The sequence below is a fragment of the Numenius arquata genome, chromosome 3 (genome assembly GCF_964106895.1).
Source record: "Numenius arquata chromosome 3, bNumArq3.hap1.1, whole genome shotgun sequence".
NCBI classification, from domain to species: Eukaryota; Metazoa; Chordata; class Aves; order Charadriiformes; family Scolopacidae; genus Numenius; species Numenius arquata.
Window position 1 is genome coordinate 56,211,161 of NC_133578.1, and position 15,344 is coordinate 56,226,504.

A 15,344-nucleotide genomic window follows, 5' to 3' on the forward strand; every position below is an offset into this window, starting at 1 on the left:
AGAACAATCTGCAAGTTCATGCCGTGCTTAGTAGCTCTGAAAATAATAAAAGCATGAGAAAATGTAATCCATACTAGCATCAATGACAACTTTTTGGGCAAAGTACTTTCATGGCAAGGCAAAGTAAACAAAGTTACTGGTACAAAGTATGTCCCAAAATTTTATCTGCAGAGGCATCCAAAGTGCAGTCATCACAGCTTGAACTTTAATGCCTCTTCCTTCCCTCCCCTAAAAGATATTATTTATTTTGGGAATACTAAGCTGCCTTTTAAAAATGCTTTATAAATATTATGTTTTACATGAAGAATGCCATTTCAGATAAATTGAAGAATTGTCATTTATAAGTGAAAGTGTTACCTGCTTTTTCAGCTTAAAACTGTGTACTGTCTGAAAATTAATTTCCAAATGATACCAGTATGTCCAAACCAACTATTTTCTTCCAAGAGTCTCCTTGCAGAGAAACCTTCCCACAGGTTGTGGCAGCAACCTATTTTCCAAGAGGTTCCCATGACTGTATTATTCAAACCTCCGCATTGGCGTTTAGCTGCTATTGAAAAAAGTTGCACCGTCACAGAAAAAAAGCTCTGGAACACTCGGTAGCAACTGCCTGCTTCCTGCTATACTAAAGGGAATATTACTACAATAGCAGCTCGTGGTGATGTTTAATGACAAAAAATGCCTTTATATTAAGAAAGCCGTGGACAAAGATGGAGAAAAGCCTCACTTACAGGCTTGTGTTTCAAGCAAGACATGAAGTTATCCTCTTAAAGACAACTCCACAGAAAATCCTTCAAAGATATATAAAAAGATTAAAAGCCCTTTCTGCTTCTCAGTTCAGCAAAACTGCTCTAGGATAAGGTACTCGAAATAGCTGCAAATTAAAACCATGAAAGGCATTTCCACCTAGGAAAGGACCTGTTGGTGCTACCGATGGTGCTGGAAGTCCTGCTGGGCAACGACTATGCTGCGATGGAGGCCAGATTCCAGATGTAAAGCCTGTTCACGTCCTCCCCACACAGACCACGCGGGAACTTCCAGCACTGCGAGCTCAAGAGTCACTGAAGCTTTTGCACGACCATTTCACCTACACACTTCCATCTGTGCGTGGACATTCACACCCCGGGATAAGCAAATGTCACACGCACTGAAATCCAGACTTGCAGAATTTTCTATTCAATTTTGGCAGACTTCTTGTTACAAAGGCAAACTGAAGAGTTGAGGAAAAAGGTGAGATTACATGGAGCTTGAGAAGAGAAAGGGAACCAAAGCTACTAAGCTACGTGTCTGTAGTTTGCCCTAGAGAGAGGAAGCTGGAGAAATACAAGCGCCAACGGAGCGAAGAGCACAGACACAGAAAAAGCTCAGAATAGCATTTACAGATTCACACACAGAGACACGATCCACAGGTTATAAGGACGCTATAGGAAGGGAGTTAAAGGAGAACAGCTGTCAGCTTCCGAGGAGGAAGTTACCGCTGACCCATCTTCCACACGGTGCTAACAGCGCTGAGGGGGGGTGCTGAGCTAGGGCTCCCCGCGGGGAGCGGGGTACTGCTCCCACCCGCACCCCAGCTATGGAGGGAAGGCTCACGCTCCGCTCCCCACGCACTTCTCTTCAGATGCGCATGTGGAAGTCAACTTTTGAAAAAAAAAAAATCAGGTCTGTACACAACTGTGCATTTTTAAAAGCCAAAGGCAGGTTAAGAGATTAGGAAAACTTTCCTCTGCCTCCCCGAGTGACTGCTGCTGTACAAGAAGGGTATTGCTTTCGATTCACCAGTTTGCCAGCTTGTTCTCTGCCTGTTATCTAATGACCCAATGACTAACTTGCCGGGGGAAAAAAAAAGTCACTCCCAAACCGAACAGATGGGAGAGGCCACTTGATGACAAGTTCATACAATTTTTCACTTCTGGAAAACTGTCAAAGCTGGAACAAGTGATCTGCCTTCTGTGTTGGAGGAACGGAAACAAACACCGAGAATTAGCCATGGAAGTTAGCACTAAGGTGTCAGTTTTCCCTAGATTCAGAATAGGAACTAGTCTAGCAGTTGGTGATAACATTTTATTAGTAGCTACCTTTGTCTCCTATTTCAGCAGTTACGAAAGGCTAAAGATTTAGACTATTAAAAAATTGTAAACATTACAGAACTTTCCTTTAACTAGTTTCTCTACATCTTAAAAATGAACTAACAGAAGGGCTTAAGTCAAAGGGAGATGAGGTGTATGATTTTAATAAACATTTTTCTTATTAAAATCTTGATATAGTTTAAATATACCATACAGAGGAAAAAAGCTATTTATAAAGCTACATACACATTTCAAGTCAATGACGACAGCATAAATCATTCTAGATTCCCTCTCCGCTTCTCAGAATGTCTTGTGTGTGTATATATGGTGAGCTACTGTGAGTTATCTGCATTATTTTTGTCTAGCTATACATTACAGGACTTAAAAAAAAAAATGTTTAAGCTATATACAGAAATATATATACATATAACATATATTTATATGTTATACATACACATACACTTATATACATATACACACAATACATATATATATATATACACACAGTACTTTACATTTATATATGGCCTTTCATCCAAGGGCCTTGGATACTTTTTAATACATCAAGTCTCACAAAGCTTTGTGAGGGAGGGAGCTTTATTTTACAGACTGTAGATCTGATGCCTTTTCTAAACAGTTTCTCTTGTTGCTTTCTACTAACTTTACACATTTCAGTTAGAGGCGGTTTTGGTAATGGAAGTAATTACACCAGTTAGAAATCCAGGCATAAGGTGGATGTTGCTTCGTACCTTTGTAACTATCCTCCTCAGCATATGAGAACAGCCATACCAGTATAAATTTCTCTATACTAATATACCTATAGCTAGACTTGTGTAGCTGTACTGCTTTTTATTTTGAATGGATACTAGCACTGTAAAATCCGATACAGTTTTGAACTTCAGACACACTGCAGGTCACAACAAGAAATCCAGACTAGACTCTAGTCCTCGTATGCTGAAACTATCCTTTTCTAGGATGATTGATTTAGAAATTATTAGTACATGCAGAAATAATTCTACATCTCTTTACTTGATTTATGTGCAGTTTAACTCCACAAGCCTGAAACAGTCTTATTTAGAAAAAAGTATTTTCGGCATCAATTTGGCAACTGGTGATCAGAATTTCTGATCTCAACTGTCCTCCATACCTCTAGCACTAAATAAATGACGAAAACAGAGGCTTTTTTAAAAGTCAGAGCTGTAGGTAACTTTTGGTCATCCTCAACTGGCTGACAGAAAAGGAAACCCAGTGGAGTTCTGGCAAAGGTGAATTCCACTTGGCTTGTAATGAAATGTTAGTTTAGCTCTTCCCAACAAAGGAAAGAAAAAAAAATCACTAACAAGGACTCATGGTGTTGGAGAAGCAAGGAAGAACATCACCACCACAAAAGCTCTTAACCTTCAATACCTCAGTCTGCTACGCTTTCAGAAATTTGTTTTGACACAGAAAAAGTAGCTCCTTCCTTTGTTAATCACCTCTTAACTCTCAAAAATCTCTCAAGCATTAGGGAAAACACGTCCTAGGCTACGGTCAAAGACCGCCCTCCCCAAAAGCAACCAACCACTTCAAAAGTGAACATACAGTAGAACCCACTACAGTGCAATTTGAGAATTTTATTCTAACCTAATTACCTTGAGATTTTTCAGAACAAGCCACTTTCCCTTCAAACCAATTCTGTGAAAAGAAGGGGTTGCCTGGCCTGTTTCATTCAGGATTCTCTGCTAACTGTAAAATGTGGGCTGAATGTCTTCTGCAGGTCAATTTTTCAGTTACAAAATTCAGATTTTTAATGAAGAACTATGTTTAGTGTATGCTATTAGCTAAAGTATAAATGGCTAAATAAATAAAAACTATTGTTTCTTCAGTATGACTTGGTATTTTGTCTGTAATTTCTTTATTAAAAAACTGTAACAAGATACTTAAAAAAAGGCTAGATACAAAAGAAGTTAAGCTGCTCACGAACATTAAAGTTTTCCAAAATGTATCTTCAATAATCATGATCTTATAAACATTTTACAGTTACCAGAAAGTGCCCAGGCTGAGTTTACATAGTTAATAACGTAGTACAAGTGTCAGGTTAGAATTGGTAGTGGAACAACCTCCTGACTGTCTGCTCACTGAAACAGGGATACAAAAATGTTGATTGTGAACTATGAAATACTGTGCATTGGCCTCATCATATGTACAAAAAAAAAAAACAAAACCAAAAGAAACCCACTAAAGGTACAGATTACATGCAAAATATTAGTGATGGTATCTGATGCGCCAGAGTTCAATGCAATCAGAACAAAAATTGCAATGAAAGTGGTTTCATAAGTGGATGATCCCAACTCCGGGACCTGAGCTGTCAGGAACTTTTTACAAGTTCAATATACATGATACACAACTGCAGCCAACCACAAATTAAACACCATAAAAAAAAAGTTAAAATAAAACACAGAACATACTTAATTTTTTATTTCGAAATTCCCTACTCCCTCTATACAAGAACCTTTGCTGAAACACTTTCCACAAAGGCAGCAGTGAATTTTCAGAACATTTTACATATTTTCCCTCAGCAAAAAGATAAATCACAGTGTAAATTATATTGTTCTGCTGTCATCTTTGGCTGGGGTTAGGCAAAGGAGTTATTGACTAGCAAACTGTTGCAATCAGATATTGCCAGTGCTCCTTAGGCCTTTACGTTACAAATTTAGTACAGGAATGTTTGCATTTAAATCTTTAAAGTACCACCAGGGGTATGACAGCATTAACTTTCATAAACTTTTATAGACAAATGGAAAAATCTACAAAACTTAGCTAGTAATATTACACAGCAATACACACTTTTTATACTCTACACAAAACCAAAATTCTTGGTCTTAATGGCGAGTAACAATTTCTGTTTCAAAATCTGCTTAGAGGAATAGAGTGGGACATAAAGGCGAGAAATGCAAGTGTTTGCTGTAGGAAGATGTTGGTCATCTGGTGGTCTTATTGTGATTGATGGCATAGGCTGGAATCCCTCCTCACTGGCAGGCAATGAGGGACTTGAGGTCCAAAAGTACACCTGAAAGAAGAAGATAGCGTTTAAAATTTTGCTGTACAAGGCTAAATTTCATATGGCCTACATGTTGTGTAGGGGTAGGTTAAACAGGAACTGCACAGTCACAGGAAGTTTGACCATACTACGTTCTGTTCAGGATGTCAACTGCATGCAGCGATCACACTACACGCTTTCGTAGTAGCTTCCTTCACTTCCTTTCCTCAACCGCTCATTATTTCACATACTTCTGTTACAACTGATAGAAGCAGCACTCGTATCAACAAATCCTCAGTAAATGAAATGTCCCCAGATCCATCTGGGAAGGTGGTGACTGCCATCAATACAAAATGCAGCAGGAATCTCTCACAAACCAGTTAGTGACTACAGAATATAGTACTTGTGCAGACAGAAGGCAGCAGAGAGTATTTGGTTCAGAGTCCCAAGTGTAAAATACTGACTTGCAGAGCAGACTCACTACCAAAGTGTAACCTTAACATAGATATTCCTTAACAAATGTGCTCTACATTTTCCGCTTTTCAGATGAGTCCTTATTTCTTTTTAGCAAACTGTAAAGGAAAGATAGTACCTTAAGTAGTAGAAAGTTAAAAGTAAATAGTTTTAAGAAGAGTACAATGAATATAATTTACAGGCAAGTTTTCCAAAATGAAACCCGTGAACAGTACCTTGTTCTTTCATGCTTCTCATCAGCTATTCCTAAAGGGCTTTGAGAAGGAGATAGTATGATTACTGACATCTTACAGAGAGGACACAGGTGTTGCCCTCAGGATACGCTGGAGCCAGGAGAGCAGATGATCCAGGAAGAGAATTCAACCTCAAAACCCTACTAGCCCATGACACAGCTGACTAGCCACAGTTACTCAGCTTAAGAACGACTGTGCAGGGACTGTAACTGTTCTTCCATAAGAGACCTGTGAAGATGGGTAAGGACACACCACACTTACTTTCAGTTGCAAGAAGGTCTAGGATTCACACCTGATGTTTCCAGAACTGAAAGTCTAATCAAACCCTGCTACCCTGCTCCGCTACCTAAACTCTTCACATAGGAAGTCACTGCAGGCAGACACAGTTAAAAACAGTAACAATGCTAAAGTTATTCCAGTTCTGCACGTTTCCACTGGGAACAGAAAACTTACTAGATCTTGTCTTTCTGTCATACTCATCTTCTCAACTATGGACCAAAACCAACGCTTGAATTGCAAAAGCTTCTCAGCATTTTCTCCTGTGTGAAATAAAAGATAAATAATTCAGCTCGTACACTGGACAATAAATTTAAGAGATCTGTTTTAAATGCACTGCAAGGTGGATCTCAGCTACAATCTCACTCATAACACCCCGATACTAGAGACAGTAGTAATTTCAAAACTAACACATACTTTTGAATGTAAAGGCTAACTCTGACGTACCTCATCACAATTCTCACCCCCTCCCTCCCCAAAAGCCTAACAACAGCTAAATATAGTTTAAAAATTATGTAAGAAATATTAGACTGGATCCATCACATTTATAGTTCTAAAGTTAGGTCAAAACTTTCAGAAGGAAAGATGTGCTACCAATAATACAATCCTTGTATTTAACATCAAGTGACAGCAAAGTTGGAAAATGTGCTCCCCCACAGCTGAAGGTAAATATTTTCAAAGGTATGTATAAAACACAGTAGTAATTTTATTCGGACTTTTAGTGACTTATTAACTGATGTCAAATGAGGTAGTTTAAGTTTAGTAACTGGTAACTCTGCACAGAAAAAGTGGTGTTAAGTTATCCCTAGAACTCTGTTTCTGAATAAGTTATTTCATACCTGACTCATCATTGAAAGAGGTAAAGCTGATTAGCATTTGCACATTTACTTCACCACAGCCATTTACCAAAAGCCTGAAATCTTCTGCTGTTAAATCTTCTAGTGAATTCTTTGGAAGTACATCCAGGAGACCCTTCCTCATTGCCTTAAATGAAAACCACAAGATTCACATTACAGCCGTATCACTTTAAATGCACTACTGAAAAGTTCCATGTGAGATCCCCTGTTAACTCAAAATTCATTATTCTCCCAGCTGTTCCCTTCTTTCAAAGTTTTACCATTTGAGATGCAAATTTTCTGAAACAATGAACTGCACCAATCTGATAAACACTACCTACTATTGCAAAAGAAAGCAGCAATGATTTGAACTAGTATTTCACCAGCATTAGAGAATGCATTTGCTTCTGCTCCTAAGTAGTTCAGGTATTTTGCTGAGCTATGCTGAATCCGATGAGAATTATGAAAAATCTTTCACGTTACTTTTACTTTGCTTCCTCAGCCACTCTGAGCAGCCAACTCTGCTTTAAAAATGTTATAGGCGTACACGTATTTTATATAAATAAGTAATATCCTGAAAAAACTGGAAATAGATATTCTGAAATTTCTTTTTAGTTTTTGTTTATAAGGCCAATCAAATCAAAGGTGACAGATTAGCAGAACAAAATAGCTGCTAAATACAAACCAAAAATTCCTTTTGAGCTCAAGAAATGAACATATATGCTTAATCAATGAGATCAAGGTTAAAAGAAATTATTTTTCATTCTATAAAAAAAGAGAAATTGCTCAAAGTATTCAGTCTTCACAGTACTGCATAAACAGCTATACAATTTCAAAAAAAAATAGAAAATGAAATATTCTTAATCAAGCTGTCAAGACTTCAAAAGAATGTCTTCAAAAGAATGAAGAAAATTAACTGACTGAAATCTTACAGATTTTTTTTTCTCTCTTTTTTTAAAAACACTCCACCAAAGACTTACATGTAGAGGCTGTTCTGCTACAACCAACATTCGGTGTTCTGCGTATTTCCGGACATACTCATATACATTCTGAGGAGTGACTGGTATATTTACACCATTGGAAATAAGTTCAACCTATGGAAAGTAACAAGGACCATTTAAAAAAAAGGGGGGGGAGGGGAAGTGAGATTATTACAACAGCCACAGTATGCTGCACAGTGATTTATTGCTTAGTATCCCTCTAAAAACAAGCAATATTTACTACTACAGGCTAGTTCTGCAGATTCCCTAGGACTGACTACACTTATCCAGGCTTTATGGTAGGCTCTACATCACCTTCAAGGAAAAAACCCACCCTTCAATGTCTAACGAGATCACTGTATTTGATTCTAGGAAGGGTAAAACATTACCTCTGCCATCTGAGAAGAACATGGATTATGTGTGCTTACCTGCCCTCCACCCTCCTCCTTACACAGGTCTATTGCGAAGGCTAAATCCATCGCTGCAAACACGGCATCAGCATCTGTACTCTGGGAAGCGAGGATAAGTTGCCGAAGGCTTTCATACATAACCGGATCGAAAAAAGCAAAATCATGCCAGTTCACCTATTAAAAAAAAAAAAAAAAGAAAAAAAAAGATAGATGTTCAAAACTAGATGTTTTAAACATACCAGCTGTTTAAGGATATATTAGAAATTACATGATCTGTGCCTAATCTATGCACTAGCATACAGCAGCGCATAACCCAGGTAGCAAAGCACACAAACACTCGAAATAAAGGCAGTCAAACTCCTATTTTTCAGCCTGCTTTTGAAGGGACATTAGAATACTCAACTGAAGCACGTTAGCAGAACGTAAAGACAGACCTGTAAAGCCTTTCCTGCTATTAAGGGCATAGGGGTTACAAAGAAAAATTATAGGTTTGGTTTTTTAACAAATTCTTATAAGTATCACTTAGATAAATAGAGATTTGATGGATTAAGGGTCTCAAGAACAAGTCCTGAGAAGTGGCTGAGAGAACTGGGGTTGCTTGGCCTGGAGTAAAGGCGGCTGAGGAGAGACCTTATAGCTCTCTTCAACTACCTGAAAGGAGGTTGTAGCGAAGTGGGGGTCGGTCTCTTCTCCCCAGTAACAAAGCAATAGGCCAAGAGGAAACAGACTCAAGTTGCACCAGGGGAGGTTTAGATTGGATATTAGGAAAAATTTCTTCACCAAAAGGCTTGTTGAGCACTGGAACAGGCTGCCCAGGGAAGTGGTTGAGTCACCATCCCTGGAGGTAATTTGAGAATACACAGATGTGGCACCTAGGGACATGGTTTAGTGGTGGGTTGGGTAGTGGTAGGTTTATGATCGGACTCAATAATCTTAAGGGTCTTTTCCAACCTAAATTATTCTATGATTCTATCTCTGAGTCTTCAACCTCAGGAAGAGAAGAAGGGGAGACAGCTGTTTCTGAAGAGAGTCAAAAGCTAACTTACTACCAATCATTCCATCTTAATCGAGTACCTGACTTCTAGTACCTCTACTCAGTTCAAAATCTAGGAAATGAAAAAATTAATACTCTACAAATTAATTTTAAAGGCATCCTTGCAGTTCCAATATCAACTCTGCTAGTCAATATGTGAACATTGGGGAAAAAAAGCAGTTTGTAAATACAACATTTTACATACAGGAAATTAAAATTTCCGTGTTCAACTTACCTTTCTGCCAAGAAGAACTTTGATTACATGTCTATTTAACGTGATGGGACATAGTTCATTCTGCAACAAGCACAATCCTAGGATTCTGAAAATAAATGTTTGGAGTTTGTTTTGGTACAACATAAATTACATTGGAGATCTTTTAGCAAACTCACATAAAAAAGTCAAAATATCCTAAGAATCAAGTTGCAGCTAGCTTTCCAGCCCTATCAATCTCCAAAAGAAAATTATGGACATATATAATTTAAAAAAAATAAAGTTCCTGCAGTATAAAACTTCCGCATTGTAAAATAAAAATTTAACAGGAAAAGAAACCCCAAGTTAACGTGTGCAAACTCTCCACTATTTAGCTCCAGGTGAGAAATACAGAGCATAAAAGTAATCAAGTTTTTGCAGCTTGGATCATCAGTACTTTCCCTGGCATTTTGTATATTTGTCTTTTACATTTTTTCAGACTAGGAAGTTAATAGCAGCATACCTGCCAATGTTTCGGAAACAATTCAGCCTTGCTTCTGTGTTTTTACCAGGTCTTGGTGTATAAAACCCCCGTTTTCCAGGTTGGTAGAAAAGTGGTGCGTTATCATCCCCATCATCTGTATCATCTAATTCCATATCTACTACGCTGCGGCTGGAACCATGCCGCTTTCTATTTTCCTGTTTTGAAAATCAGAATAGCAATTAACAAACTTACTTGTAGTTACTGACACACATTGACAACCTATTTGCTACTAGACCCAAAGATTCAAGTTTCATTGGTGAAGAACTTCCATGATATTTCCTAATGGTAACATTTTATACTTTTGAGTAGTTACTGCTTAATCTTTTCCAAAGAAAAAAAGAAAGAAAAAAAAAAGGTAACTCCACAAGATAATTAGATTTTTGTCTTGCATGATAAAGGAAGACTCCAGTTGCTTAAGCTTTTAAAATTAACTGAAACAACTGGATTTTAAGCAAATTTAATTTGTGCAACAGTTCGTTACCTGCACTTTATCTGAAGAGTCTAGCAATCCAAGATCCAATATACTGTCAGCACCATTCTCCCTTGACAAGGAAAAAAAAAGCCAGATTTAATTTCACAATAAGGAATTGCCATATTCTGCAACCAAACAGATTAGATTAAACCAAAGTCAACAAGTCACTTGTCCAAAGAAATATATCTAAAACAAAGCAAGGAATAAGTTGCATGTATCAGAGTTAGATGTAGCACAATACAAGTAGTTTGGCCACAAAAATCAGTTTTCGTTTCGTATCTAAATCCTTGATACTTTACCTGCCATGTGCAATAATGAGTTCCATTGCTTCATCAACTCTTGCTCTAAGGGAATCTTCACTAGCTAGTAACAGAAGCAGCTGAGCGGGGGACAATTCCAACAACATTCCTGTGATCTTACTTGCAAATGCCTGGGGATAAGGAATGATATGTCTTACTATTCTCCTCCAGTTCTCTTATTTTTAAATACAGTTTTATGGAAATGTTAGTATTTTCAATATAGAATGCATTACAAGGTACCTCCTAAACTATATGACAAATTACAGAAACAAAATCTGAAGAAAATGCCATAGATTATTTGAACATGTAGGGTTGTTTTTGTATTTTCAGTTCTGTTAAACAATACTGGAAAAGGAAATTAATTTTTAACTAAAAGATGACAACAACAATGTATCATTAAGTATATTCGACAGATAAGTCTTACCGGTTGCATTGCTTGCACTCGGGGGTAGAGCCTTTCTCCAAGGGCTTGTCTGTGTGCTGGAAGAGGGTCAGGGTCATCGCTAGGATTTCCTTCTGATGCTGGTCTAAAAGGCCGTGTGTCAATGGAAAGTTGTCTTCTAAAGTCCCTTAAAAAAATGAGAGCCCTTTGTACTCATTTCAGAGGAAATATGCAAAAATCCTCTGGAACAACACAATTTGCACACAGATTCAAAATAGCATTAGCTTTTATGCGGGAATAGTAGTGTTGCTCACAGCTGCTTGGAGACAATAATTCAGAAACAGAATCAAAATGAACCAGAGATTCTAATACTGCTAGTATTCTGGATACAGCAGTCAGACATGCCACCAACAGCAGTGTTGTTTCTAAACCACCTCACAATGTTATTCTAGTACACAAGTTTTTATTATTGTTTAGGAGGAGAGATCAATGCTTGAGACATCATCTATCAATGCTAAAGTATGCATAATTATTCTATAAAGAATTAAAATATATATTGAATTTCACGGAAGTTACCCTGTAAATTGCTCCTGAAAGTGAAAGACAGACAGTTTTAATTTGAGGAAGTAGAAGTATCTTTCCTGAAAATAATCAAGGCAATTATTCTATTTGACAAAGTATCTCCAACAAATTAAAAATATATTACTTACCTATCCCTATCTCTCCGAGAACCAGCTCGTAAGCCACTACTTCTCCGCATTTCTCTCTCTCTCTCCCTTTCCCGATCTCTCTCTCCCCTATTTCGCAATCTCTGCATCAGACCTGAAAGGGGAAAAAAAACCTCATAAACTTAAACATCGTTGTATTTCTCTCTCCTAAGTTTCAGTGTAAGCAGGACAGTTTTGGAAGATAGCTTGAAAGACATCAATGAGACAAAATCACTTGAAGTAGTGATTGGGGTTCAGCCAAACTTAAGAAAGGTACCTGAAGTGTTTGTACCAACTTATAAATGCCAAAACACTTAAAGTATATAATTTATACATACTTTTGTACATAAAGTAAACACTTTCAAAAACATTAATATGTATTTATGGCAAGCCAGATGAAGCAGTCATATTAAAATGTATAAGCTCTTACCGGCTAAAATCTTGAGAGATGCTCAAGAAAGCTGAAAGCAACTAAAACAGGCTCTTGTTTCGAGAAAAACAAGAGCTTCCTGTTTCTGAAAGCAGAAAAAAAGCCATTTCCTTGCCTCAGAGAAGTAACATGCACATTTCACAGTTCCTGTGCTAAGCTAACAAGAGAAATCTCTGAGATAATACCAAGTATTTCAATGGAAAAAAGCATCCAAGCCTTTTATGAATGTTATCTGTAGATTAACTGCTGTGCATCACTTACTTGTATGGGTACCCTTGTTGGCATTCTGAATACAATCTAGATTTGGCAGTTTCTCGTTTGACAGAAAAGCCTGTGCAATAGCAGTATAAAAGCTTCGTGCTACACCGCTGCCTTCTCCTGGCTCATCCTTAAAAGTAACTTTTACTCTGTGTACAGCCATTGGAGTGGTAGCACACCTGCGACCAAAATGATTGTTGAGCTGCCTCATGGTCTGCTGTATTAGAAGATCTCTGTCTCGATCAACCTAGTAAAAAACAAAAAAAGTTTTCTTTTCTTTACCAATCATCATACCGAGAGAATTTCAGCTTCGCAAGAAGTTTCTGGACTCAGAAAATACCAATTAGACTGTGAAAAACTACGGAGTAATTGCAACTCAGCTCACAAAGTTAGGTTTAAGACACCTGCTTGCAGACTCTTAAATACAACTTCTCCTATCAAGTTACTGCAACATGTGATAATTCAACTTTTAATGAAAATAAATTCAGAAGATAAACTAACATTTTTTACCTCCAACGTTAAATCCCTGGATTGCTGGTTTCTAAGTTTTTCCATCTCCCTGCGGAATTTTGATTCCTTAACTTCAAAGCCACCTAATTCAGTCAAGATCTTAAAAACAAAAAATAAAAACCAAAATCAGAATGAGGGAGATTAACAATTTAGTCGTAAGTCCCAATTACACTGGGAAATACATACCGATCCAGGCTCTGCTCCAACATCTTCCATGAACACTCTACCAAACAACTCCAAAGAAAGGCGCCAACGTCCCAGCAACATGTCATGAGATATAACCATGCCCATGAAGCTACACTGTGGCCTGAAAGGAGGGAAAAAAATGACAGACAAGCAAAACCAAGTTAGATTTCAAACACATTTTGTGTACTACTTTTTCTTACCCTCTGCTTTCAAATGAATTCTTTATTTCTGATAAGTAACAACACAATAGAGTAAGCTTGTGGACAAAAACAAGTGAAGCTGCTTAGTTTCAGCTGAAACACAAGCCTTGCTTCCAAAAAGAAATTACTCTCAAAGCATGTAACTTCACCGCTACATGGAATTCACTGTTATTGGTCTCCCTTCAATTAAGAGCTTAATTTTTTTTAAAAAGCTGATATTCAAAGTGAGGGCAGTTCAATCCCTACCTGCATAAAGTGTGGTCAGTATCACCAGACACAGACGACAAGCTGTCAAGTCTAATTTTTAAGCTTAACTACCCAGGACACCATAGCAGGTCTGCAGTAGGAAGTCAGGTAGTAACCAACTTTTACTACAGCTTGCACAGACCTCTTCGAAGACTGTTTAAGAGTTCATTTTAAAAGCTATCAAACACAAACTACAAATTCAAACTAAAGTAAGCTACCCATTTTAATTTAAAAAGACTTTTCAGAGTCCCAAAATATCCTTTTATCTGTTCAGTAATATTTCACAGAGTAATTTTTAACTCGAACTACCTGAAAGAGGTGAGAGGTGGCCCTTCACTTTCTGTCAATCCTATCTCTGCCAACAAGCTGCTCTTCAGTTGTGCTGCAAGATCATGAGCTGAAGGCCCTGGCTTTGAACTCTCAGATTCTTCTGTAGGCACATTTTGTTCCTCCCCTTCCTTCTTTTGCCGATTTTGCATGCTCATAACATTTTTTAAGTTGGCTGCATAAGACATTTTAGTTGGAAGAACCTAAACAAGGAAAAGTAAAATTTAATTGCACTTTCAAAGCAGTCCAGAAGGCTTTTTCAGGAGATACACATACTTATCAAATCTTTAAACCGCACAAAAGTGAGCGCTGTACTTGATCTGTTAAAATACAATAACCTCAATAATTTCAACAAATACAAAAAAAAACCACTTTCCCATTTTACATTTGCATTTCATATGCTTGCCATTTAATGCTTAGTCTGTAGGCAAGTCAAAACCACTGAGCTATAGGGAGATTTAATTCTTTTTATCACAAATAATTATATAATCGGCATTTCAAAATTAACTCAGAATTGCACTGCAGCCTTTAAAAACATTGCCTGAAATCTGCTATGAGTCAGTAATCATAAAAGTTCCTACATTTAGAAAAACATTAACACACTTTTCCTAAAAAGTCCAAGTTTTTACACTTACTGGGCTTTTAAATTATCATATTGAAAGCTACTTAAAATAATCTCTGAAAACATTAAAGTGTCTTTTTAAGGAATGAAGGTACTAGCTTAAATTACCCTACCGTTTAAAATAATAAAACCTTTAAATCTACCTCAAGGCAGTTTCTATCCACTGTAACTTCCATCAGGCACTTCCCGCTGTTGGCAGAAGATGAATACAGTCCCTGACTTGGTCGGCCAAACAGATCTTCTTTGCGAGCATTTGGCTGAAAATTAACAAAAGCATTCTGGGTAAATAATATACTTCAGTTAGAAATGAAAAAACAAACTGCAGTTTTCTTCCAGAACACCATCTCTGATGTCACCTGTAATAGATGGGGCTGGTCTGCCAGGGGGATGGCCTCTGCCAGAGGAACCTCAAAAGGATTAGGTGGAATGCAGCCGAGGAACGTCATGGAATCTGATCGTCTGAAAAACGGATGGTTTTGGCCAGTCTCTGCTGGGAGGGAGTCGTCATCTTTGTCATTGAGTGTAGCACCTAAATATCAGAGAAGATTTCAATTCAATTTTCACAGTTAGAAAAGGATTTAAAATACCAAAAATTAATATGCTTCCCTCTTAGCTATCTGACTGGAGGAGAATACCTGCAAATT

At 37.5% G+C, this 15,344-nt stretch overlaps 1 protein-coding gene across 1 annotated transcript in view; it reads right to left on the reverse strand.

Moving 5' to 3' along the window:
• Positions 1-3,934: 3,934 nt before the first annotated feature.
• Positions 3,935-15,344, reverse strand: part of UBR5 (ubiquitin protein ligase E3 component n-recognin 5) — an 86,398-nt gene continuing 74,988 nt past the window's right edge. Inside the window, exons 43-59 of the mRNA XM_074145801.1 lie at positions 15,057-15,229; positions 14,844-14,957; positions 14,061-14,281; positions 13,306-13,426; positions 13,120-13,218; positions 12,613-12,856; positions 11,925-12,036; positions 11,257-11,401; positions 10,833-10,963; positions 10,543-10,603; positions 10,041-10,216; positions 9,563-9,647; positions 8,313-8,468; positions 7,885-7,998; positions 6,908-7,052; positions 6,246-6,331; positions 3,935-5,115 (exon numbers count right to left, since the gene is read on the reverse strand). Of these exons, the coding sequence (XP_074001902.1) occupies positions 4,903-5,115; positions 6,246-6,331; positions 6,908-7,052; positions 7,885-7,998; positions 8,313-8,468; positions 9,563-9,647; positions 10,041-10,216; positions 10,543-10,603; positions 10,833-10,963; positions 11,257-11,401; positions 11,925-12,036; positions 12,613-12,856; positions 13,120-13,218; positions 13,306-13,426; positions 14,061-14,281; positions 14,844-14,957; positions 15,057-15,229 (2,396 nt within the window). The 3' untranslated portion in view covers positions 3,935-4,902. The remainder of the gene's footprint in view (positions 5,116-6,245; positions 6,332-6,907; positions 7,053-7,884; positions 7,999-8,312; positions 8,469-9,562; positions 9,648-10,040; positions 10,217-10,542; positions 10,604-10,832; positions 10,964-11,256; positions 11,402-11,924; positions 12,037-12,612; positions 12,857-13,119; positions 13,219-13,305; positions 13,427-14,060; positions 14,282-14,843; positions 14,958-15,056; positions 15,230-15,344) is intronic.